General features: G+C 39.2%; 1 protein-coding gene across 1 annotated transcript in view; it reads left to right on the forward strand.

Annotated features, from left to right (window-relative positions):
* Positions 1-27,694, forward strand: part of DHRSX (dehydrogenase/reductase X-linked) — a 166,457-nt gene that overhangs the window by 31,164 nt on the left and 107,599 nt on the right. Inside the window, exons 2-3 of the mRNA XM_040090612.2 lie at positions 7,292-7,399; positions 20,164-20,232. Coding sequence (XP_039946546.1) covers positions 7,292-7,399; positions 20,164-20,232 — 177 coding nt within the window. The remainder of the gene's footprint in view (positions 1-7,291; positions 7,400-20,163; positions 20,233-27,694) is intronic.

Consider the following 27,694-nt stretch of genomic DNA (forward strand, 5'->3'; position numbering starts at 1 on the left):
CAATGATCGTGATGCAGGAGGCCTGCATAGGGTTTATTGGAGGAAGATGTTCTTCACAGACAGAGTGAAGACAGAAAAATCAGTTTGGAAAATTACTGTCTAATTTTTGGAAACTCCAACAATCTTTTTCTCCATGCAGCCCTTCTGCCGAGTCCAAGACTAACATTACGGAGCATCCTATCTGACAAATAAAGCAAAAGCACTCAGGGTCCAGTCAAAAGATGTATGAAAATGCATCTTCCCTTGGCCCTTGTAACCAGCCAGGACTTCACTTGCAAACATACCAGTTGTATGCTCTGAAAAACAAAGCACTGAAAATACATGTGCAAGTGGAGAGGAATTTTTTATTATTATTACTTTGGCAATAAATGTAGCTTACTTTTCTAGCAGTCTGTGCCTTGACTTACCCCACACCCCACCAAACCACGGTGGATTTTCATCTGTAAGTTGCAGTGCCAGTGTCCTCACTGGGGTCCTTTTTTTGACCTTAGGGACAATATCACCATGCAGAGATTTATGATTCAGGTGTATTAAATTGCTTAAAGCTGTATCTCTTTCACCTAAATAGCTGGAGGTGGGGGGAAGGTGAAGAGAGAGAAAAGGAGAATGAAGCACTTGAAAATTACCTCATCTTGACCAAAAAACTTTTTCCTGTGTCTTATTTGAAAGTTTAACACCTCCTTCAGCTTCCTCTTCCACATGCTGCTTTCCACACATACTTGTCCCTTTATCTGCATTTATGCTGTCTTTCCAAGAATCAATAGAAGAAATGCAGATAGGTGTGTCATGCAAATGACATTTTTAGTGTAGCTTTCCATTCCCTTTCCCACTGTTGCTAGAGAGATCTCTTTCTACAGGTCTTGTATTTTTGAGTGCCAAAACCTTTTGCTCTGAACAGCCGCCTTATTAGGGGTATTGTTATTTTTCTTTAGTGAAAACTAATTATTTCAGGACTGTAATGCTAGCATCATAACTTTTATCTTACTACTTCACCAGTTTACTTTACATCTTTTCTAATATGTGGGGGCTTTTTTACTATAGTGAGGTCTTGCTGTGGATACTCATGCTCCAAACTTGTGATATTGGACTCAAATAGTACCTGTCGCTCTCTAATACCCTCCAAGGCTCCACAGTGTGTTCATGAGTTGAAAAAACAAGAGGAAAATGAGCCATTCTGCTCATTTATAGAATGAGTTTTACATGTGTTAAGTGAGATGTCTAGGAACAAGTCCTGTAATGGATTTTGGGAGCTTGTATCTCAGCCTTCTGCGAAGGGCTTGTCATCTCTCCTGAAAATGTTATCACTTCATCCCTATAAGCAAGCTGGCATGCTTATCAAAAAGTTAAAAAACATTATAAATTTAGAGCAGCCTTAAGTTCAGTTGCTGGGGTTTTTTTAAGTTGTTTTTGTTGGCAATTAAAAAAAAAAAATCATTAGTCTGGCTCAGCACATGGTTGCTGCTAACTCTGAAGAATTGTCACTTGTTCCCATGTTGACAATGTCAGGAAGGGATAAGTATACACATTATCTCCTTAGCTGGCTGAGCACTCTGCTTCTCTAGTTGGTGTATCTGCCAACTTCTCTGCTTTTGTGTCATTTGCTGACTTGCTGCACTTTGGCCATTTGTCCAGGCTTTCTGGATATGTGGTGCCTTGGCTGGAGTTACAGCACTGCTTGGTTCCCAGGTGTTCAGGCAGCCAGGACAAATTGCTGCTGCTGTGTGAGACCTCTGCTGTGTTGTGGAAATGTCCACTTCATGGGGCATGGGCTGTGTGTGCATTCCCCCGAAACAGGGCTGGAACTTCTGTGAGTTTCCAGAACTGGTAAGTGTGAGTTGTTGTTTGTAGTTTTGTTGGCATGCAGCATTTCAGGCTCTGTGTGTGCCTAAGTTAAACAATCAGCTTAGTCTTATGTGTGCCAGGGGTTTTGCTGTGGTTTTCTGAGCAGTTGTTACCAGTCATAGTCCCTGTTAGTGGCTGCGTGGGAGCCTTATTAAATTAGGTCTTCCCCTGGCTGCTGAAATTCTTACAGCCAGCTGACTGCTGCTGTTCCATTAATAGCACTTTGAGATACCTATGAGTTTGTAGGGCAAGGGACACATTTCCATGGTTTGGTTTCTCCTGTTGTTCTGGTTCTTCAACACCTTTCTCTTCCCATGGGTAACTCCAGAGCCAGCCTCTCTCCGATACCTCCATTTCCTCGTGATTCTTAACAAAAGCTGAGAGGCTTGTCACCTTTCTGATGCAAAACTCCGGTTGTGTTTGGAAACAGATGCCGTCTCTGGACAGATAGCTCTCCCTTACCCAATGCATCCCACCACTGGAGGGAGGCACGCGGGGCCGGCTGTTGGCCGTGTGTCTGTGGATCTACGTATCTGCATGGCAGTTGTTCATCAGCAGAAGGCCCGATGGCCTCAACTGCTGAAACCAGCAGGATGCCTTTTCACAGAAGGACTAGTTGGGCTGGTTGCCACCTACCTGGTTTCCAGCCTTAAAGCCCTTCAATCTTGATTGCATATTGATGTTCATTAGGAAAGTGATTGGAAGCAGCAGCGGCAGAAAAGATTTTGGTGTGCAAATTTGGGAAGACGATTTGCATTTGAAAAATCATCTGCACAGGCTTAGGACAGGCTTGAGGCACACACAGTTTGTCTGGCTTATCTGTCAGGATTTGAGTACCTAAATTGTCTTCTGTTAGGGTAGTCTTGGAATGACATTTGAATCTAGACCCTGTTTGCCTGGTTTCTGCCAAACCAGAATTTTATGGAGATGTTTCTGTAAGGCACACAAAAAAGGCTGTTGCTAAAAGCTGCATGGGTTCCCCAGCAGTTTACTGATTGCCTCGCAGAGAGGAAAATGAATTATTTTTCTACATCTGCTTAATGGCTATAATCTCAACATCACCACAGTATAAATCAGGGGAAAAGAGTCGGAATATTTTGCAATAGGAAAAAACTACCACTCAATAATTCTGTGGTTCACTGAGCTATATGATTTCTTTAATCCATCTAGAAGAACTCGATTGTGCCTTGTCCTGTGGTGTTAGACAAGGACTGGAATTACCGTTCACCCTCTTTTTCCCACTCAGTGTTGCTGTACAAGAATGGCTCCAAACTTGGATCTTGTTATTCAGTCATGAAACTAAATATTCATTGTAGTTCTTTTCTTTTTATTTTTTTTCCATCTGTGCTTCTGCCAGTTACCTTCAGGCCTAATATTTGCATGTAAATTATTCAGTTATAGGAGGAATGAAAAAAAATCTGTTGGGATTTGTCTGTAGGGATCTCTTCAGCACAAATATCACCAAAGTTCCTGCACTGCATGGCCAGTTCAGGAGGCGCAGGCAGGTCCCAGCAGGCCACCTCACAGGTGGACACTGACCAACTTTTTGGATGCCTTCAGCTGTGCTCAAGTCTTGCCTGATAAGTACTGCCTGATTCAAACAATCTAAATTTTACCCTTGGCCATCAATGTCTTAAAAAGAAGGTTAGTGATGAAATCAATAAAAAGATATTCTATTTTATTGTATGACCCATAATGTGCCACAACGCAGATGTTGGATTAGTAAGGCAGGAGATGGAACTTTGTAAAACTTTGATGCAATTTGCTTTAAATAAACTTCTAATACTTTTTTTTTCTTTTTTCCCCGTGGGCCTCAAGCACAATGTGCTGTAAGGGTTTCAGAATACCAAAGCAGGCTACTCTCAAGGGAAGTTCTTCTTCTGAGGTTCGCATTGTCTATGTCCACATGGTGTATTTCTGGAAAGAAATAGAAAGTTTAATGCCTTTATTTTGATGTGGCTACTTCAGTGACCCTCATTCCTGCCCCAGAGATGCGATTTTGCTGGCAGGAACTGGTAGCAAATATCAAACTGGTCATTGATATGGGTATGCAGACTGTCTAATTTCTCTGGTCTTGGCAGTTGCAGGGGCATCTTGACAGCCCTGTTTTAGAGTCCCTTGAAAATTAGTATTCTTTAAAATTACAGAATTGCCTTACATTCTTTGTAGTATTGAATTTGGGTGATGATGTATCTGTACAAAGAATTTATTTCTGATTAAGAACTATATTTAAAAGGAAAATAATTATTTTTAAATAGCCTCATATCAGGACATAATAATTCTGCCTTATTTTTCTGTTTTAGGATAATCTACTTGCAAAGTAGACAGGCTTATGTTGTCCAAATACATTGTAATAGAGACAGAACCTGCAGCTAGAGAGAAGCTTCTCTCAGACACTGGTGTGATAAAGGAGCACCTAAGGACTGCCGGCTGGTTTCTTTGAACACAAAGGGAAATTAGCAGCTACTGCTTGGTCAGGGGATTTCATTAGCACAGGGCTGTACCTTTCTCATGTCTCAGGGAGATATCACTGGCATTATGCCTCTGAAGTTGAGATCAGGATCTACGTCCTTTCCAGGAGCAGAGGGAGAGAGAGAACTGGCGTGGTTTAAATGAGATGCAAGAAATGCCAGAGGGAACCTCTCTGGGCATTGCAAAGCCCATGGGTCTTCATCACTGCCGCCCGCCTGGGGGGCAGCGAGGCTCCAGCTGCACTCAGCTCAACCTCTCACACAAAATAAACCAGTGTCTGCTGAAAACCAGGCTGAGCCCAGGTCTGCTTTGAAAATTTCATGCTGGGTTTCATCACGGAAGTGGTGTTTTAACACCGAAAGTTGGGTGTACTGCAAACTCCACATGAGATTGGAGTTCTAGAAAGAACAGGGCACTAATTAACTGCCTTTCACTGGAGTTACCCCCGGCTCACACACAGAGCCTGTATTTGATCTTGACCACTTTTGTTGACATAAATACTAACTGTGTCTCATTTAAATGGAGGTTCATTTTACATTAAAATATCTGACTTGATGGAAACTGTACGTATTTTTTTAATTAATAACAAGTATTAATTGAGGAGTTTATTTTCTTCCTGTCCCACTCCCCTCCCTGATGTATCTCAGTTTTTCTCTTTGCATTTCCCATTTTGACTGAAGTGAGGGGATAGACTGAGTTGTGCCATGCAATGTTGTGTCTATTCAAAAAGTGCTATGTGAAAGCTGTATACTGTACCTCTGGGAAATAAAACAGATAATGACCACCTATCTGTGTGTCTGCAGCCCTCATTTCTCCCTCCCTTTCTGCTTTCTTAGGTCCTTGGAGCTAGCTGCTACAAGCAGATCTGTTTTAAACATCTCTGTAATATAGGGTCTCATAGAATGCATTTTTACAGAAAAGTCTTTAAGCGGCCGTAAGGACCAAAAAAAAAATTGTCCTTTTCTTTGCAGTCACCATGGACAGGATAGGACTGGGCATCTTCTTTCATCTGCTAAATGGTGTCCTCTGTTAAGAACTACTTCATCACAGCAATAACTGTTATTACTTTGCTCTTGCTTTCTATTTTCATTTCATGTCATTGCCTTTTCCCCAGTCCTGACTTATTTTTCTCCTGTTCTGTCTTCTAAGTGCATTTTGCATTAAAATGTCGCTTCTTATTCAATAGGTAGGTATAGTGGTGCAGTAATAGAAATGAGTGACAGCACCTGTATGCAACATGTGAAATCCAAATGTCAGGTCAGCCATGTGGTAAGAGGCCAGGAAGCAAGGGAGCCGTGGGGAGACAGAAGAGGAAGAGAAGGTACTCAGGCCCAAATGAATGCATTTTCTCTTGTCAAGATTTGTACCTGTGGGCATTCTGTTTAGAGTTTGTGATTAGAAGTATTTTTGGTGGAAATTGCAGGTCTGCTTATAACTAAATTGAGGCCCTTTTAAAAAAAGCTCCTGGGGAAGTTTTCTTTAGCTTGAATTATATATGTCACGACACCTATGTGCATGCATATCACTGTAATTGGAGTTAACCTTCAAAGAACTGCAAACAATTCTAGCTGTTCTTCAGGGATGGGAAGAACCAAGTTGTTACCTGAAGAGAGCAAATTCATGTTGAATCATGATGGAAAGAACTGTGTTTCAGAAAAGATGAAATGTGGATCTTTTTTGAAGTTGCTGTGAAGAAAGAAGCTTGTATCAGTGCTAGTTCTGTGTTTCATAACTATGTAAAACAGGAATTTGTGTTGTACAACAAAGAAACCCCGTAAAACCCTAGAAATCAAAATAAAAATTCCTTTGATAAATGAAAGTCGGCATAATTTTAACATTTGTTATCTATAGCGTTGCCTACGGACACTGCACCACAGAAAAACTAAATATTCAGTACCATTTTTCCTGTGCAAATACACAGCTTCTACTCCAAAGCCAATTAGAGATTCACCTCGTCCACCTAAGGACCACACGGTGCTTCACATGAAGCATTTCCCACCCAAAACAATTGTAGTTGATATTAGACCTAATTCCCACCTTTCCCAAGCACTAAGACTGTAATGCCTTTGCTCTGCTTTGGCTGCAGGACTTGCTCCATGGTGCAACCTGCACCCAGCACAAAAGCTTGTAGCTGGCATGGCGGCTGCTCTGCAAGGGCCATCCCAGGTGTTCCTTGGCTCACCTGGCAGGCTAAGGGCTGCTAGAGATGCAGGAGACACAGGCTGTGTCTAAGCCACCCCTCTAGCAGAGGGAGTTTGGGAGCACTCCCTGCCTGCCAGGCTGTGTGTGGGTCAAGGAGCACAGCGGGTATTGGGGATGCTGGCTTCTGTGGGAGCGGGCTGGTGTAGATGGGAAAAGCAGGTGGGGGTTTTATGCAAGAAAACTGCTTCCTCCTTCCATTGGGGCTCGGGGCCTTGTGATTTTCAGAAGGGAGAGTGCACAGTTATGCAGGGAAATTAGGTCAACTGGTGTACTTTTAATGGCTCACCTTTGACTGAGATCTTTCTTCCATGTTACTGACAGAGGCTGGTCTTTGGTCATTCAAGAAATTTTCAGGGTATCATGCTGCCAATTGAATTTTTTTCCATGTACACATAGAGTAAGTCATCCCTGAGCTGACGTATAACTGCTGCCACCTTCCTCAGTAACAAAGTTATGGTGGAAATTTTAAAGGTCAGATGACTGCAGGATGATGAAATGCATGCAAATAGAAATGAGAAAATATCTGAAGTGGGTGTTTGCCTTTCGTGTTGTCAACCTCAGTCTTTCATGAACTGTCAATACTGGAAAATTATGGTGCAGTAAATAATGGTGGATGTTCCATAGTTTTCATTTCCATACAGAGTTTGCTCCTGAGATTGTTTACTGTCTTGGCTTGAGCGGTCTGTTAAGTGTGCACTCTTTCAAATGCATCTTAACTTCTTAATTGTGTTACTATTGTGAACTAACCTTGTGTTGTTTATTTTTTCTCATATAGTTTTCCCTACACAAAATGGAAAGGTTGCTATAGTGACTGGAGGCACTAAAGGAATTGGTTACCAAACTGTGAAGCATTTGGCAAGACTTGGCATGCATGTGATAATAGGTAAAGTCATTATTTTATTAATGTACTTTTTGTTTCATAAAGTAATTTTTTTTTTTCTTTTAAGGCATATTTTCTTTCCAGAATAAGTAAGGATATGTCAGGGGAATGTAGGAGAATGTTTTGTTAGCATTTAGTACAAATAAAGATTGATTTATGTTTTGCTTTCTAAGATCTTTAAAAAAAAAGCAGATGGGATTTTTTTCTGTAGGACTTGAAAGAGTTGTACTACCTTAGATAAGAAGTAAACAACAAAAAAAAACCATTAAAATGTGAGTATTACAAAAATATTTTAGTTCCTTGTTACTGGGGATGGATTATTCATCAACATTAGGATGTACATGTTCATTAAGAGGAAAACAAATTAAAGACTTGAAGGAATATTACAGTGTTTAGTGGGGCTTAATCTGTGTAATAAGGACAGAGGAAGCATTTATGACTTCATCCATGTAAAAATTGCACATTTACTTCTCAGTTTCTCACTGTAACAGGCCTTTGTAGGCAAGACAAGGAAATAAATACCTAGAGATTCCCTCGTGTCAGTCTGAGTTGGACTGGGCAATTCACCTTCTAGAGGTGCCTGTTTCTCTCCGTTGATAATAAAGAGTTTAAAAGGTAACTGTTACAGTGAGACATTTGAAGTTAGGTGAATTTCTCTATGAACTAAAAAACTGTCCTGTGTGCATAATTTTTTTCATTCTACCACAGATGCTATTTAGGAGACTTCCTATTTTTAAAGCTTTTTCTACTACATATATATATTTATGTGCTAGTATGTCTACTAAATCAGAATGTATTATAATGAATACTTATATGTTTAAAATGCTACCTTTTCTCACTTTGTCTTTCCTTAACTAGGTTTTTCTATAAACCACCGTGACTTTTATTCCGTAGAGTCACTGAAGATTGCTGTTTCATTGTACACTATCAAGCTGGTGATGACGTTTTATTCAACATTTATACAGAATTTGCTCTAAGGTTTTGTACACATATCAAACCCACTCCAAACAATGTATGAGATCATAGTAGCCATGTACTTTTAGTGTAGTGTAGTCAGTAACATTAATGGAGTTGTCCTGGAATCATACAGGTGTAATGTGGAACACCACTTACTCATACATATTTTAATAGATGTGTCAAACCCAAGCGTCTGCAAAATGCAAGCAGATGCTGCTTTATGTAGCTAAATGCTAGATGTTGCTAATGTAGCTAGATGTAGCTAATGATGACAGCATTAATATTTCACTAAAATTGCTTTCCATCTTTAAGGTGGACTGCAAAAATATACTCAGTGGGAGAATAAAAAGGGCAATTTTCTTCTCTTTGCATAGGGTCATGGAAGCACAGAATGTTCTTTTTTTTTTTTTTTAAGATTTATTTTATATCACTTAGAGTTTAGGGTCTTCCATGTAGCAAAATTCAGTGTGAGAGTTTTGGGAATGGGAGGTTTCAGTGCAGAATCTCTAAATAAGCTGATTTTTTTTCCATTCACAATCATTCCCTCATAAATCTCATTCACTCACACTCACACCCGTTCTCTCATAAGCACCGAGACGTGTGAGCTCATGTGATCTTGTGAGCATCACCTGAGTATGGGAAAAGGTCATACCAGCTACTGAGTCCTTATCTTGTCTCTGTTGTTCTTCTTAATCAGAAATGACAGGCTAGGTTTTTGGTCAGATCTGCCACAGCAGTTGTGCAGTCTCCTTCTCTGACATCTTAACAATTTGTCTGAATGCGACTTGTGTTACTTGTTCTACGTGAAACTACGTCAGCAAGGGGATTGGACAGAGCTCCCTTCCAACCACTACCATTCTGTGATCTTCTATATTGCTCATCAGCTCTCAGTACATTTTTTTTTGTCTGCAATATATAGACTCTGTCTATAGCCTATTTTTAGGTTGGGCTAACAGGAAAAATAATGGTATGGGTATTATGCTGTAACCTGGAGATGTTATCCTCCTGATGGCAGGGTGCTGGTCATCTGCTGGTGGTTTTCAATGCTGTGGCCTTGACATGCACAGCAGAGGAGCAGTTTCCTCTAAACATGTCTTTTGTTTGTCAATAAAGGGCATTATTTTAATACTTTCCTCTTTCTTTTGGTGCTTACACACACACGCACACTTCCGTTCACTCTACAATTGTATCAATCTTACTATTTGCATTACAAATCCCTACAAATGTAAATTAATGAAATTAATTATAGGAAGCATTTGATGAGTAAGTCTTCCAGCTGATTCATTTCTTCCGAGCAAACTCTGACCTAAACACTGGGCCCTGTGAGTCACAACTCTCTTCTTTGCCTGTGAAATTCTTCAGAACAAAGCAGCCCTGTCAGTAGAATGGATAGTCCCAGGCGCTTTTCCAGCTGCAAGATCATAACCGTCTCAAAGCACATCAAATGCAATGACCTTCCGTCCTTGCTCATAACTGTTGGGCCCAAGTGTCCAGAGCGTGTTTGAAATATCTGCTGGCACATTGGCATTCATTAGCACATTATGCTTCAGGCCACACAAGGCTCAAATAAGACAGCAAGTGTGCTCAAGCGTTCTCCTCTAGAAAGGTTTTCACCCTATGCTTGTATATATACATGAACTTCTGTGAAAAAGGTGTGGATGTTAAGTGAATTTGGGCTTGCAAGAGAGACTCACATGTAGCTTGCAGTCAATCATGCTCAATCACTGGATGCTTGTTTCCCATTATAGGAAGTGTAGCAATAAAGGATGATATCCCTGCAGCAGGCAGATGAGTCAAGCCTGAATGTCTGATGTGAAAAATGATTCACCATTTGTGATGGATGTGATTTTGATTCACTTTGACATTTTAGAGGAGTAAATATTTGAAGAAACCTACTTTTAAATCTAACCCACCAATGAAATGAGGAAAGCAAATAAGTAGAAAGCATGAGTAGGCACTGTATGAAAAGGCACTCAGAGCCTTTACAGAAAGTGTTTCATAGTTCTTTTAAACCTTCTCCCTTTCCAGTCCCAACAGTGGTGCACGAGACTCCATTCCCTCACTGAAGGTTTCCCTCTGCAGGTGCTGCTCACCCTGCCCTCAGCTCTCCCTGGGAAAGAGGTTTTGACAAACACTGAAATGATGAAAGTAATTTTCTGTGTTTGTTTGATAGATTTCATTGAGGCTTCCTGCCAGGCTGCTTTTCCCAGTAGCTTTACTCACAATCAGCAGGGCTTTTACTTCAGGAAAATCTCATGATAGACAGCAAACCCCTGTTAGGGAAAACTGATGGCTGTGACGGATCTTCGGAATCAAGCCACACAGGGAGCTCCTGCTCCCTCCTATGTGATTTACTAGTTGATAAATAAACTTGCAGATACATTTTCAGAGAGAGAGGGTAAATGACTCACTGTATTCAGCAGGGACTGATATTGAAGGTAGTGTTTTGTGTGCACTTACAAATAAATATACTCTTCACGATGAAGACGTTGGAAGTCAGGATGTCCTGGACATTTCTATGACCTCCCCCAGCCCAGGCCATAAAACCCAGTTTGCCTCTGGTTCAAGGTGTTTGCCACAGTTTTGTGAGTCTCAATTTAGGCTGATAAAAAAAGCATAAACTATTCATATTCCTTCCATCTTTGTTTAATTTTAATTAAGCTGTTTAATTTTATGAGAATTCTGTCAGTGCATGTTAAAATTGTTGACTCAAAAAAGGAGAGCCTCAATTTTTTTCTTTTTTTTTTTTTCCCCCTCAGTACATTAATAAAAGAAGGCTGAGTTAATGTGTATTACTATCTAATACAGAAGTTTTGATAAATCTATCTGAAAATAGTGAATGAAAATCAAAAGTTTTGCACCTCTACAATGTTATATGTGTGCTGTTTGGTATAAAACACCAGGTTCAGGACAGTGTAATCAATCTTTAGTGTCTGAGTATATCAATGTCACAGGTTTCTAAGACAGGCTCACACTTTGAAGGAAGCAATCTCATTTTTTATATTTTTTTATATATATGTATATGTATATGTATATGTATGTATGTATATGTATGTATGTATATGTGTATATGTATATGTATATTTGTATATATATTCAGGTGACTTATTTGAGCTTTGCAATTTTGTCTTGAGCCCTGCAATTTTGACATAAATAAGTGTACTTCCATCACCAGATTCAGCACTTCCTTGTGACCTCGGTCATCCCTGCAAGAGACCAAGCAAGAGATATTTCTGCCACCTCTTTCACTCCCATTAGTTTCCAATTTTCAAGATTCTCTGCGCTGTGAATCAGACAATTCTTGTATTGTATAATACTACAAAGTAACTTCAGATGGATAATTAAATCTTATCAAGATGGTGCAATTGTTAATTTTCAAAGACAGATTTCATTTCAATTACTGAAAAATTCTATGGGTTACTTTAATAGTCTTTTTTTAATATACATAGATCAATGAGATGCTTGGGTTATATTTTTTTCCTTGAAAAGTATTTATCTTCCTAATTTCAGCCAGGTTTTTTTAGGCCTGAATGAGTTCCAGAGTTAGTCAGCAAGTGTCAAAATTTTAGCAACCTATAAAAAGTGGGTGATGTTTTCTTTTTTCTCAATGAGCATAAAGGAAATTCATGCAGATTGCTTTATAATTGTAATTCAGTTCAGTTTCTATTATACCAGTGTACTATCATCAGGATTATGAAAAACTCTGTTTACAGCACTATTACTTATGCACCATACATGTGCACGCAGCCACACACAGTCTTCCAAATATGTATAAATTTTGTCAAACACTGTTTTAACCTATGGTGCTTTCAACAGATAATTTTATAGGAGGAGCACATAATGAAGTGGCAAGTCCTTCAAATTGTATCAAACGATTCAGTTTGGTCATAAAGACCAGGGATTTGTGAAGAATTGCAGGAAGACCTTAAGAAGCTGAGTATTAAAAGATATGTGCAGTTCAATGTAGATTAATATGGAGTGATTTACATGGGAAAATTCTTAATGCCAGAAAAAGACTTTATATATTCTGTGTTGACCATCTTCACTTTGGAAATAGATCTCAGGGTCAAAATAGATCATCCTATGAAACTCAGTGGTGCTCAATAAGGTGTAAAAATCAAAACAAATATTAGACATTGTTAGAATATGAACAAACTAAATAGACAATATGAGCAGATTCAACTATATGGATTCTTTGTGGGCTAGAACCTTAAATACTATGTTGTGTTCTGGTCTGCCTATTTCAAAATGATTTTTAAATGGTTTAGAGGAAAACAGGTTTTATCAGGTGGATGGAAAGGCATCCTTATGAGGAGCAACCAAATGGGCTTGGAGTCTTCAATCTGTTCACTGTCTCTGAATTATATAAAATGAGCAAATAAAATGATATAGAGCTTAAAACAGTATGGACATTGTTACAAAGTTGGAATAAATACTAAAAGAAATTAAAACAGTCTGAGACAGGCCACTGTGATTAAAACCAAAATCCATCAGATGCATAAAAGTGTTTCTGGACTAGTGTCTGCTGCATAGAACCTTAATCATCCTTGGTAAAGAAAAAGTGTAAGGTGGACAAATAGAGGTGCTGAACAGTTTTGGGAAGAACATTGTGCATAGGCCAGTAAGTGTACGTTTTTATATTAAAAAATAAGTCAGGCATTTAAAAAAAATGCCGAGTTATATATGTGTTAATGAATTTTAGAAGAGTTAGTGCATTTTTTCTAGGCATTTGTTTAATTTATTCATTAATCATTTATGCTTAATGCTTTGAAATATTCAACAACTGTGTGAATTAATTTAATCCTGGTTTTCAGAAGATTTTGTTAAGATTCATGCCAAAAGATTTAAAGTGGCTGGCTTTCTTGAGATGAGAGAAAGATCTCTCATAGTTTAGTAATAGTTAGAGGCAGAAAACAATATTGAGAAATAATTTATCAGCTTTGAGCAGGAGCAAAGATACTTGTGGTCCCATAGACAGATATTCAGTACATTTATAAAACATAGATAGAGAATACAGTGTGAAGAGTGAGATGATGCATTTTGTTTAAACAGGTTTAGTATATTCAAAATTATTTGACTATTGATAATTAAAGGATTTGAATTTCTGACATGTAAGGAGAGGCTGAGAGAGCAGTATCCAGTCTGAAGAGGAGAGATAGGTTAGGGGGATTTTTCCCTAATGGGAAAACAAAACAAAACAAAACAAAACAAAACAAAACAAAACAAAACAAAAACAACTTTTTGTGATCGCAAAACACAAAGCAATCACACGAAGACCAGAGATTTGCAGGGCAGAGTTGCTCCTCAGAGAGAGCCCAAGGCTGAGCCAAGCCCGAGAGCCCCCCTGCCTGTTTATTTCTTACTTTTTATACATTTGTGGGTCTGGCTGTGGATTGGCTTCTGGAGTTATCACCTCCCAGCCGAATGGCCAGACCAACTGTCAGTTACAATTGTTTTCAGGTTAGAAATATGCAAACAAAGGACAGGGAATGAAAAACAAAGGATTTGTTTATGTTACCATGTGTTAAAAAAGCAAAAACTGCTCCTAGTATTGTACAGAAGCTAAAGAGACTGATTCCATCTTATGAACAATCAGAAGGCTTTAAAAAAACTCAGAAAAACCAGGGTGACACTTTTTTTTTTTTTTTTTCTTTTTTTTTTCTTTTTTACATTGTGGGTCATCAAACACTGACACAGGCTGCAGAGAGAGGTTGAGGAGTCTCCATCCCTGGAAATACCTGAGATCTGACTGGACATAGTCCTGGGCCAGCAATTGCAGCAGGGAGTTGGACTGGGTGGTGTCCAGAGATGCCTTGTGAAGTCTTAACTACTGTGAAGAATAGGAAATAATCTCCCAATAGCGAATGACTATGTTACGAAGGGATGGATAAATACAGAGTGTTAGTAAATGCAAATAGAGAATATGAGAAAAAAACAGCCACACCTATGTATTTACAAGAATAGGACCTAAATTAACTGCTACTCAATGAGTTAAATAAATATTGTGATTTACTGTTGAAAGCTCTGTGTACATCATCGATATTTTGTGCCAGTCATAAAGGCAAATAAAATTATATTACTTAGCAGGAAAGAAGATGAAAACAGGACAGAAAGCGTCCTTCTTTTTTTGTAGAAACCATTGGTCCATCCTGTTGTGCATACACAAAAGGAGTCTGGTTGAACTGGAAAAAACTTGAGAGGGATGGTTAGGAGTACAGGATGGCTTTGTGCAAGGTGGAGCACAGAACAAAGGTCCTTCTGCTTCCAAACAGATGACTGAGGTGTGGTATCATGCAGTTATGAATGGTGTAGACAGTGAACGAGAAGAGGTCCTTCCTTGTCTTATTGTAAACAAAGTAGAGAACATCCAACAAAATAAAAAGTACAACAAACAAACTGCTGAAGTGCAATCTTTTGAATGTAATTAAGTGTGTCATTAAATCACGGAGCCTGCTGTCCCAGAGGTCTTTGGCGGACAAGCCCCTGAAGGAACTGAAAGTGCAGCTAGGTGAAGTAGTGCAGGCCACCTTCATTGGGAGGCCATGTGTGACTTTTGATTCAGCAAATCTCTGAAACTCCTTACTTCCAGGAGGGTGTATTGGAAAAACTCACTCCTAGACTTATAGACATTTCTTTTCCTTAAGCATCTGCTACAGGTTATTGTTGGAAAGAGTTCACTTGCTAGATCTTAGTATCTTAGGTTTGATTAAAAAGGGTCATTCTTAACCTCTTGTTGGAACAGATGGGTAGCTGAAACCTAAGGCAGTAACGCCTTTTTTTTTCTCTTTGCAGATCAGCATTTTCTCCCTTGCTCATTTTTTGTGTCTTTTCTCAAAGGAACACTTACAAAAATGTTTTCACCTTTCATGTAAAAAAGTCATATATTTAATAGTGACTGCTGTATGATGAACTTGATGACAACAGATTTGTGTGGTATCTCTAGACACAAGGAAGTTTGTATCACATTCACAATTTATTTTTTATAGCTTGTCACATCCTTATACCTAACTTTATTGAAATCCATACCTTAAATGCTTTATGGATGAGGTCCAAGGTCTGTATCCCTTTTATTGAAGATTTTATAAATTCCTTAAAAAAACTGCTGACATTGTATTGAGTTCAAATTTCTCATCCTTGGAGATTTTGGGAACAGTCATTCCTCTCTTTTAGGCATATTCTATTTGTTGTGCACACTCATAAAATCATAGTCTTCCTAACACCAGCTGATAGGATTTTGTTTTGCTCTTGAGGGATTGGGTGCCCTCACAAGCCCTGTCTTCAGGCTGGTGCTTCAAAGGAATCAGTTCCCCTTCAATCATAATGAGGATTATGCTACTCTGAGGAGGCATCTTGATTCAAATTTCCATTTGGAAACTTTTATATTCTGTTGCAGAAAGACATCTAGCCATTATCCTTTGCAATTCCTTAATCACTTGGTATGCTCTTGTACAGAATTGATTACTGTACCACCAAGTTTTCCTGGTAATGCACATGTACGTAAGAGTTTATGTAAGTGGTGAGAGTTACCACTTCTGAACTTGGGCTGCTTGAAGTCAGCGGTGAGGAGAGGGAGGGGCCAGGAGGCATGCTGCACACCCTGGAAAGTTATCCATTGTTTCAGGGATTAACTGATGTGTAGTTATGGCTCCATAGGTCAAGGGATGAGCGTTTATCTCGGGTTCCCCGGGCACTGGTGAATGAGGGGGTCACACCTGCCGGCGGCTGGGGCGTGTGGGGGGAGCTGGGAGGTGATGTGCCAGCACGGCTGCCCTGCCACTGCGCATCTCTCACTCCTGCCTTCCCGCCTGGGGTTCCCTGCACTGAGGGATGCCCTGTGCACAAGGTGGCTCTCAGGCTCCAAGCTGGAGGAGTCAGGTCTTTCCCTGGACACCACATGCTGATTGCCTTGAATCCTCCTGGTGTTCATCTCCAGAAGTTTTTATTTGTCTTCCTTTTGTGCTGTCTTGCTGAAAGTGAGGAAATTTTTCCCTTGACAGACTTAGGTAAGCCAGGGCTTTTTGGATTTGTGAGTTTATTATCTCCAGGCAACTTTAAGCTTTACAGGCTCTATTGTTGATCACAGACTACTTTAAATTTCTTTATAATGCCCTGAAGTACAATTCCTTGAAACATCAAGTTTGCAAATTCTTAGTTTTGTAAAACACCATTTGGAAAAGCTCTTGTTTTCTTTATCAGGATCAGTCTTTTACATAAATTCAGTGTGTGAGTGGCAATTACTCTTTTGAAGAGACATTCACATTCAAAGAAATTAAAAATATAGGATTAAAAATACATATATAGATGCATCAGAACCCCTTAAATAGTAATAATGTGGGTTTAGCCCATGCTGGGTTTCTACGGGCCATGCTTTTTTCAGTCTTGTTCAGACTGAGCAATCTCTGTGATAATTCTGTTTAAATCCCTGAAATAACTTTCAGGGTTAGTATCTTCTTAAGTGGCTAAGATGACAAAGGCTGACATTTAGGATAAGATCCAAAGCCTATTGGTGCTGAGTAAATTTATTTGACTAAAAGTTGTATTTAAATATGTTTTCCTTTTTTTTTTTTTTTTTTTTTTTTTTTTTTTTTTTTTTTTTGGTCTTTATTAAGAATTATGGTTTTTATGCCATTGAAATGATACCAGATTTTATAAAGGTACATCTGTTTAGAATTAATTTATTACTATATTATTAGGGGGGGGCTTTGCAGAATTTATTTTAGTCAGTGTTGTTATTGAATAAGTCTCACCCAAATTTTTCACAATTCTGTGCAGACTAAGTGGAAAAACACCCATCAGGTAGGGCACTGAACAGCTTACATAAACAGTTCTTGAGACAACTATATCTGTTTTGAGTTCCCAGTAGACACTTTAAATTAGCATGAAAAGCAAGATTATTATGGTTTGGGGTACTTTGATGATCTAAGCTCCCAAGACAATGAATCCCTCTTTCTCAAAGCTTTTTTTTTAAGATTCCCTGGCTGCATAAAATACATTATCTCTCTTCCATTTCTTACTCTCCCTTCAAACCACTTGAATTCAGAGTAGGCAGATCTTATGCTACAGATGCTATAACAGTTAAAATGGATAAATTCTGGTATATGGAACATATGGAAATTATGGTGAATCATTGAAAAAATGTCTACCCAGAGGACTATTTTGTGTAAAATCTTTTCTTTAAAAAATTTCTTTAAGAATCATGACAAATATGATACTGAGAATTTAAACCAGCTGACAGCAGTAAGAAATTGGCCCTCATCTAGTAAACCATCCTCCTCCTGAGTTTAGGGTGATGTACACCTCTTCAGTGCACTTGAAGGTGGTGCCCTTTAGTGACTCAGCTTCATCAATAAGATGCAGATTAATTTTGATTTTTCCCAAACCAAAGCTGACTGTGTTAGCTGGGTGACTTAAAAAGCTGCTTTTTTTATATGTTTGTTTGTTTTTGTTTTTTTTTTTTTTTTGTTTTTTTTTTTTTTAAAAAAAAAAGGAATAATTTATATAACACTTAAAAGGAAGTGGATCTTTTTGATGCCTACCACTCACTTTGCTTAAAAGATCCCAGAAGAATGTACTGGAAGAGAAGCAGTGGAAAAGTGCAGTGTCCCTTTTCTCTCCCACCTGCCCTTGGCAAGGGGGTGCTGATCTCCTTAACCTAACTCAGAAGCCTAGATTAGCCTCCCATTTTCATGGTATCCTTCTGATCTAAGTGTCTTTGAACTTTTTGTAGGGATTTTTGTCATTTGTTCAGTGTCTTTATTCTTTCTGACAGGATTTCCTTTGAAAGAAGGATTTCAAAAAGCTCTGTTACTGTGGCAGTTTTCACCGAGGCTATTTCAATTTTGCAATACCCCAGTGTTCAGCATCTGGTTTTCAAACTCTGTTGAATCAGGCTGGAAACAGGCATCTGAAGTGACTGTTTAGCAAAATATTTCTTTTCCCCCCCAGTGGTCTAGAGTAAAAAATATGCAAATATGAATAAAATGAGCTAATTTGGAAGGCACTGAGCTTTAATGAATAACCATTTATAAAACAGCAAAATAAAGCAAATTAAAATTTGTTGTGAACACAAGCTCTTTTAAAAGAACAAATTAAATGAACATACTGAGAGTTAAATCAAGACACTGGAGGCTTTAGTAAGCCTGATCTCTGCATGAGAGGTGCTGAATAAAAGAGGAATCAAATAAGATCTTCACAGAATTGGCATAAAAATATTTTTATTTCTAGCATGGCACTATCCAGCCTAATAACAACACACTGAGTTTGAAATCCTACTCTAGTACATTACTTGAGGTGAAACAGTGAGGAAAATTGATCTGTTGCCGATAAACCCTGTGCACAGCTTTCCTCAGAAATGGCCGTTTCACTGGAGGGTTTGTTTGTTGATGCTGCATCTCTGTCTGGAAATTAGCATCAAACTGAATGTTTTTCTTCTCTACAAGGCTGGATGGTTTTAAAGGGGGAAAAACAGCAAGAAGAAAATACTGCAAATATCTGCTTTGTTCTTTTGGGTTTTCCTTCCTTCCTTCCTTCCTTCCTTCCTTCCTTCCTTCCTTCCTTCCTTCCTTCCTTCCTTCCTTCCTTCCTTCCTTCCTTCCTTCCTTCCTTCCTTCCTTCCTTCCTTCCTTCCTTCCTTCCTTCCTTCCTTCCTTCCTTCCTTCCTTCTCTGTCAGTCTGATCAATATAATTCCATGGTTAATGGAATTTTTAGACAACAGTTGTACACCTGTATGACTCTAGATTTTATGTGCGAATTATTTTCTCTCCAGTATCTGGAATGCTAAATGTATTAATTTTGGCTAAATTTATGTAAATGTTGAATTTTCTTGTATATCATGAAAGCAAAAAAGATGTGTTTCAAATCCTTTTTTACTGCAGAAGCACAGCTAAAACTCCAGTCTCAAAAGAATGCATCTTAGAGTAAATACAATCATGTGTCAGCTAATGTGAAGGGGGGTTGAACCAGAAACCCCCTGAAGTGTCTTCCAACTTCATCTTATTCTGTGGTGCTGTGAAAGAGAGAACAGGATACTTGTAGGCTGGCACAAGAAAAAAAAAATCTGTATAGAAACTTTGGCAGAATTTTATATAATGAGGAAAAGAAGGCGGCAACTTCATTAAGTTCATAAGAGATATCAGCATCTTTATCCAATTTAGATAATAAACAATAGGTATTTTGATGTTTCACGCTGTGGAAAATATTTTTGGATGGATAAATTGAATGTTAATTTTAAAAAATTAACTTGTGTTAACAATTCCTATATCTCTTGCGCTTATGTTTTTTTCCTTTGATGTGTTATAAAAAAAAATTGCCAAAAACAATTGTCAGACAATTAGTAACCACCCACCTAAGCTGCGTGGCACAAAAGACATTTATGTGATGCTTAATCACATTTTATGTTAGCACTAATAAATCCTCTCATGAGCATTTGAGGCAGGGTAGTCAGGACTTTGCTCCAACTGTGGAAGTTTTCATTTTAGAAAAAGAGCAAGGGGCAATCTGCTCTAACCTATAGTGAAGTTTTTGCAGAATCTGGATGTGATACAATTCGCTTGTCTCACAGACTCAAATCTCAAGTCTGTTGGTCCAGTAGATAGTCCTATTTTATATGAATAAATGAGATAATCTGGCAGAACCTGTGTGAATTGCAGTGCGTTTGTGCAGCCCTCTGAAGGTCTCTGCTGCCGGACAGTCAGGAATCACACGTTTCTGCCAAAAACTTCATACTGGTTTTACACTGTGGCTGGAACTTCATGGTGGCACTCCTGAAATTGATTGCATTGCTGAGTTTTCATTTTCTGTCCTTTAACAGCTGGAAACAGTGAAAGTGATGGCCAAGAAGCAGTGAGGAAAATAAATGAAGAAACTTTGACTGGAAAAGGTACCATATTATATCCTTTCCTTTAAGAAACTATTTTTCCTCTCATTTTGCTGTCATCTCCTTTGATATGAGGCCCTCTTGTGTATTGCTAAGTTGGTTTTGTTTGTTTGTTTGTTTTGGTTTTTTGGGGTTTTTTGTTTGTTTTGTTTTTGTTTTTGTTTTGTTTTTAATTTGAGGCACTGGAACAGGTTGCCCAGAGTAGCAGTAGATGCCTCCTCCCTGGATATGTTCAAGGGCATATTGGAGGGAGCTCTTGTGGAAGGTGTCCCTGCCCATGGCAGGAGGTTTGGAAGATGCTCTTTAAGGTTCCTTTAAGATTCTGTGATTCTATGAACTGAATTCCTAAAATAAATCTGACTCAGGGGTAAAATGTATTGGATATTTTTTTAAAGTGTTTTCAGCTTCGTTTGACTTTACTCCTTGTCATTGCAAAACGGCTACCTACAAGTTACTGTCTGCATGCATATGTGTATGATTTAATAGATGGGAAAAAATTCAGAATACCAGTAAGTTTTGCTAAGGGGAGGATGACAGCAAAGAAGAGTATGTGCTCCTTTTCTTTGCTTGTTTAAGGAGCTAATAGTTTTTTGAAAGATCAAGGCTGCTTGATTGGGTTATTGGAGACATGTTAAGAGGTTATAATACTTCGCAAAGTAAAACCATTTTCTTAAATATAAATGGAAGTTTCATATCATGCCTAAATTCCTACTTTTTTGTGGTTCTTCTCTTATTTATCTATCTATGATGATCTATCATGTTTGCTGAGGTATAAGGACAGCATAGCTTGATAACTAAGAGAAAAGGCATGTTCCACACTTCCTGCTGCTCTGTGATTGTAATTTATGTTTTTTGGTGGAGGTTAGTGCAGCTCATATTTTTGTCCCTGGGTGTCACTGAGTGTAGCTCCTAATGGTGCATGATGTTTCATTCCTGCCGCTTTGATGTATCATTTCTTGGCAAAATAATAGGGCAGTGTTGCTAGTCCAACCTATTTAGGATCTTCATGGCTTCTTCTGGGATCTGATTCTGTTTTTGTGCCTCTAATAAATACTGTTATGATGATCAAAATACATGTTAATTATTGTGTTAAAAAACCCTTTCATTAAGATTTATCTTTTGACTTAAATAAATGTGCATCCATTATAGCCTCAGGATACATGTATGCTAGTTAAAAGCACCATAAATTAAGGCATAGTTAGAAGGATCATGAAAGGAAAAAGGTAATTATTACATCTTTAAAACCTTTTGCTGGAAGTTTCTGTATAGAGACCAAAACCAGTTGGAAGTAATTATATCACATGACTTGCATGAAGCTGAATAAACTGTCTTATTTTCTCCCTTCTGTGTGATCATGGGCTCTTCTAGCACTACAGTCTTTCTTGATTTTTCTAAGTCAGTTATAGCCCTCAGTTATAAACTGTTAAGATTCAGATGTCAGTTTGAGGAAGCTGAAAGTGTGTTTAAAGTTGACTGAAGTTGTTCCTCGTTGTAATTATTTTGACTGAAATTTAAGTAATATCAGGCCCAGACAGGTTTGGCCTAAAAATAAATTGGAAGAGAATTGTCTTTTCGGAATTTCTCACTGATTGAGGGAAATTTTTATTTACAAGTGCAACGTCCCGTACAAAAGTCTTGTGCAGAACTGAGTTCCACTCCTGTGTTACTTTTATCAACAAAACTGTACTTTGCTTTTAATAGGATGTGTGTGTAGATACTGTGACCAAGGCAGGGCTGTGCAAGAATATCACCTTTCCAAAAGCGACAGTTCAAGATCTGTTTAGTCACTGCATAAAAATATTATTGGTTGTCTTGACTCTTTCCCCCTGCTTTTTCTTTGGGCATTTTTCATGGCCCATATGAAAACACTACTTTACAGACACTGGTCCCATCAGGTACATCAGATTCTTGAAGGAGAACTACTCAAAATAGTATTGTTGGGCAGCCAGTATGGCCAAGGATTGGGACAATATAGCTGCTATGGACAAACAACATGAGTGGATGCCATCAGTTTGTTATCCACATCTCAGATCTCTTAGGACAAAGAAAATCCCCTTGTTTTTTATCAGGTTAGACAGCAAAAGGGAGCAAAAGACCTTGTCCTCTCCTTGTTGCCTGGCTGAGCCATACATAGCACAAACATCCCCAGAGACAGCTCTGGGAAAATGCCAGGCTTATTGAATGCAAGTAATTACAATGTTTTTAAGGCACTGTCATCCTTCTCTGTCTCGGCCCACTGTCTGTCTGGGGCTCTGTCTGGTATCTAAGGGTAAGCAATTTTACTTGACATAATCTGTACTTACTTCTGGGACAAGTGAGATTCAAAGCATGTACATAAGTAATTCCTATGAAGCAGCTGATGAGCAATAATGTGCTAACAGTTGCAGAGGAGAATAAAGGATAGTAATAAAAAGGCTATGCATGCAGGTGATGGGATTTTTTCTGTAAAAACATGGCATGACATGAAAAAAGGATGGACAAAACTTCTGAATACAGGGAGGCAGGAAGCCTGGTTTCCCATGCTGGAGGCATGGAAAGCAGACCCAATGCCAAAAGAGAGTAGAGTACTGGAGAGGAAAGTAGTTGCAGCCATTTGCCTACAAAGCAGTGATGCTAAAGGACTCAAAAAATCTAAGTAATATAGCACTTCACCTCTTCCTTCCACCCATTGTCTCCCCTGGTGCTGCATCAGAAACCTTCCTGGTTCCTCTCCCTGATGATTCTAGACTGTTTAAGTGTCCTCCTTGGTTTTGGGCCTCTCTTCTGGGGAACCTATAGAAAAGTGTAAGGAGAGAGGACATACATGGGCAGTTGAGTGGAAGGAGGTAAGCTACAAGACCTTGGGGCATGATAGAACCAGTTAGCTTACCCGTCAGAACCTCTTTCATGGTAAAGAGATCACAGCCCTCAGATATCCAGAACAGGCCAGAAGCAGTGCTGCATTGTCATTAAAATTCTCACATGGACACTATTTCCAAAAGACCAAGGGCAACACATTGCTACACCCTGAATCATAAAGCTGGGAGAAGCCAGGATGATGTGGATGTTTATCTTGCTTCCATTTGTTAAATTGGGAACTTATGTTGTTAATAGTAGCAATTATATGGCTGGGAAGATCATTGATGGCTCAGGATTGCCACAGAGATATTCTAATTGGGTAAGTCTCAGTAATTTGCACATAGGTCTGTGTTAGTGTGTTCCTTAGTTAGATCAGTTGGGTACTTTTTGGGCAACCCTCACCTCTTGGCTGCTTGATGAGCCTACGTTCCTATCAGGAAGGGCACTGCAGGTCCTGGCCTGGATTCCCTTTGGACAGGACTAGCCTGAGAGGTGAGTTGCAGCAGTAACAGAGCATTACTTCATGGGAACAAACTTAAGAGTTTATCTGAACTAAGCCTTCTATAGAACTGCAGTGCCTATGGCAGGTGCCCACCAAAAATGAGCTCCAGAAATGGACTTCTGTTGATCCAAACTGCATATTGTTAATGCAGGCATAACCATAGTCACCAGTCCTGAGCAAACTTCATTGAGGTGCGGAAATGGGAGGTTTCTGTGGTAAACTCAGCTGTCAGTGATTCTGGATAAAGGATCTCTCCATTTACATGACAGAGTTCCATCTCCTTACTCAGTTACCCTCAGCTTATGTCTCTGCAAATGAAAGCTGGTTTTAGCCTGATGATTACAAACATACAAATGTTGGAAATTCATATATAAACATGAACGAAAGCTTCATTCATTGCAGCAAAGGTTCATGAATGCCAATGGAATCAGCAATTAGCAAAACTTTATGCATAAATATCACATAGCAGAGTACCAAGGGAAGGCTCTCACAAGCAGAATGTAGGAGCTGGAGTTGCAACTAGAGTCAAAGGAGAAAAAGATTAACATTTAGTGAGAAAAGAGGGTGTAAAAGTCATATTAAGCATAAACCTCTTCAAAAGGAGAAGGCTGTGTTTAATCTCACCCAACATTTTTGCGGCAATTCAAATAAAACCACATTTATAAAACACCGAGCTAAATTCACAGTGTTCATGATATTTCCATTTGAAGTCAGGTGAGAAAGGAAGAAGAGACTTTCTCCCTCAGAGTCAAAGGAATGCAGAGGTTAGTACAGTGGCAACCAAATTGTGTCATTTATAGTCTGACCCACATCAAGACGGCGTGGGCCAAATAGTAGGATGGATTGTCTTAAAAACAACTCGTGTGCATTTAACAAGCCTGGCTTTTTCCCAGAGCCTTCTCTAGAGATGTTTACGCTACATGGGGCTTAACCAGGGAATAAAGAGATGGCAAGGTCTCTTGCTCCCTTTTGTAGTATGACTCGCTAGGAAATAAGGACTTTTTCCTTTTTATTAGAGAACTGAGATTGAAGCACTGATGTGAAAGAAGAAGGGCTAATATAGCTGATACACACCACGTGTAATTACAGAATAACTCGTGGGTGGTTTCTCCACCAACGTTTGCTGCATGTCAGGCACCATTTTTAACAGAGCAGTCCAGCTTTTTCTGTTCTGTACCAGTTTGTTGTTAGCTTTCCCTGCAGGCTAGAAGAAGTCATATGCTGAGCTCCCAGATTCACAAACTTTTAAATTCGGTGGTGATATTCCTAGCATGTTAGCTGGAGTTGTCTTCAGCAAAGAGTTCAGTTCAGCAAGGACTGATGCTTTGTTAATATGTGCAAAAATATCTGCCAGGACTTCTTCTTTTGCATGGCATGTGAAAGATGTCATTAAGGAAGTGGTCATCCGACCAGTCAAAAATAGTGGAAAATATTTGCATTTGAGACATATCTTCTACAAGTGTGCATAAGCATGTATGAGTTTATGCTTGCTTGTTTCACAATTTTTTTTTTGTGGTGTAGTTTTGAGTCGTAAAAGCATAACATCCTGGGCTTGTGGCTAGACCTAATGTGGCTACTTTGTCTCTTCTACCACATCCTGCTATTGGAATATCCTTTCTCTACCCCTGCTGCTGCTGAAAGGCATGTAGGATTGGTTTAAAGAGTTTCCTGACAATAGCAGCGCATTTTTCCATCTCCATGGTTTCTTTTCTCATGCTGATGCATTATCTCCAGTTCTTGGCTTTGGCAGGTCTATGGTTGCCCTCAGTTAGAGTCGTACAGCTGAACACCAGGCTTATGAAGACATCTTGAAAGGTGGTGATATGAATGGGAGTAGAGAAGTCTCAGTCTGACAGTATGTCACTTTGTAGTACCCTGTGTGGGGCTGCTTTGTCACTTGATGACAGGTATAAGAACCTTGCCTAAACATTTAGATTTTTTTCCTTCCATAGCCTCATCTGAGGTTATATCAGGTATATTCAGGCCATATGAAAATATCTGAATATTGAAAAATATTGTATGTGTTAAACAATCTAAGTTTGTGACTGGATCCTCCCCCTACACAAGGGATGGAAGACTCCTTACTGGAGACCAAGAAAGTAGTGCATGGCCTAATGCTTTTTCTCTGTGCTCATAGCACTTATGTCCCTTATCCAGTAGAGCTGGTGACTTTTGCTTTATATTAAGCAGGAAAGACTTCAATCCACAGAAAGATGTCTCCAGAGCCCTCTGATAAAATCACTTAGGTGAAAAGTTTTCAAATCAATTGTCCTACTTTTCTGATCGTTTTACATAATTCTTTGATGTAAAACCATGGTTAAATTCATTAAGCCTGTTTGCTTATGTCTCTTCTTGTTCTCCTTGTGACTTCCAGTGTGACATGATACAAGATTTCCCCTCTCTGTTCTTACAGATACTTAAAACAATAGAGAACTCCCTGTTTTTGAAGGTTTCTTAAAACACTTTGGAAATTGAGTGCTCATGGTAACAGTGTGGCAAATCAGAAATTCAGAGCAATATGAATATGGCTCACATAGCTGAAGATGAGTTGCATATCTGGATACTGAGATGGAGATAAAGCCTTTCAAATGTGAAATGTATTCATAACGCAGGCACAAGCTCTGCCTGTTGGTTTCCTGAATTCCCATTTCCATTGGAAATGTGAAACACATTTCATTAACAGGCTCTGCCACTAGGAAACATGATTTTCTCTTATTTAAATTATCTCTAATTGAAACTTAGAGACAAAGAAGTGCACAGGTGTAGCTGTAGGCAGAATAACAAAGTCCCGTCAGATGACTTGAAATGATTTTCTGAGTGTAAATCACCAAAGCTTTGTGTGACTAATGGCACCAAAGCTCTGAGGTTAGGATTTTGCTGATTGTGCTGCCCCACTGAAGGCAATCTGGAGGAAGGGAGTTTCAAATTAAAATTGCCTCTTCAAGGCTGGAAAAAGCTCCCATTTCAGACTTTCACACAATTTTGTTCCTCTTGTAGATACTTGCAGAGTCATGATGTTGTGCAGTGACTGAATAAAGGTGCTCCTGGCTTTGTCACCTCCTTTAGTATGCCATTATTTTTTCCATCTTGAGCAGTAGTTGCAGGCAGGTTGTGACCTATTTCCACACCTTGTCTGTTTTCAAGAAAATTGCCAGCATATACTGAAAGACAAAGCCAAGAAAAAAAGCAATTTGTTTTCTCTCTGGAATGCCTTCATATTTCTCTTCCAAGAACTACATTATATAGACCTATCTTCTGTGGGTTACATGTAGGGCTTTAGAAGTTAATTTGCTTATAATAAGTGGAATATTTTCTGTGGAAATGTCATTGGCTTCTGTACTGGGGATCCAGCTGCCAAGAGCATGGAGAACTTGTGGGCTGAAGTAAATGTGGAATAAGCAGAGCCTGTATGCTGTGTGAGCAACCTCCCAGGTATGAACTGCACATCAAACAACAGATGCTGGTCCGCCTGACTGTGCAGGCAGTGCTGCTTTCCTTGTCAGCTCCATCCTTGCAGCACTATGACAAAACTTCAGAGGATGGACAGCTAGAGAGGAGCCTCCTCACCTCTGAAGGACCAATGCCAGTGTGCCTGCACTTGATTTGTGCTTCAAGGACTATTTTTCAATGGCAAAGGATTGAAGCTTTGAATAGATGTCCCAGTTCTTAAATGAGTTATGACCCAGGCTCTCCCCAGCAGTGCCCAGTGACAGGACCAGAGGCAATGGGAACAACCTAAAATGCAAGAAATTCCATTTAAAAATAGAAAAAAAATATTTTTTTGCTTGTTTGTTTTAGCATAAGAGCTTTTGGGTATCAGCACAGAGGGTTTGTACATGCTCCATCTTGAGAAATATTCAAAAGCCACCTGAACACTGTCCTGGGCAAGCAGCTCCAGGTAGCCAGGTATGAGTATGGAAAACCTCCTTCCAGCCTCAGCCACCCTGGAACTCTATAAGTTTAGTAAATTGTAGCTGCCAAACCCACATGAAACCCTGTCTGCTCAGTGTGTCCAGACCTGAGTACAGGTACTGAAACATACACAGGTTCCAGGACTTCAGGGCCTCCCAGAAACTGTATCAGTGTTCACACAGTGCCAATATTAAGACTCTTAGGTGCATATAG

This window comes from Hirundo rustica, chromosome 2 (assembly GCF_015227805.2).
Source record: "Hirundo rustica isolate bHirRus1 chromosome 2, bHirRus1.pri.v3, whole genome shotgun sequence".
Lineage (NCBI taxonomy): Eukaryota > Metazoa > Chordata > Aves > Passeriformes > Hirundinidae > Hirundo > Hirundo rustica.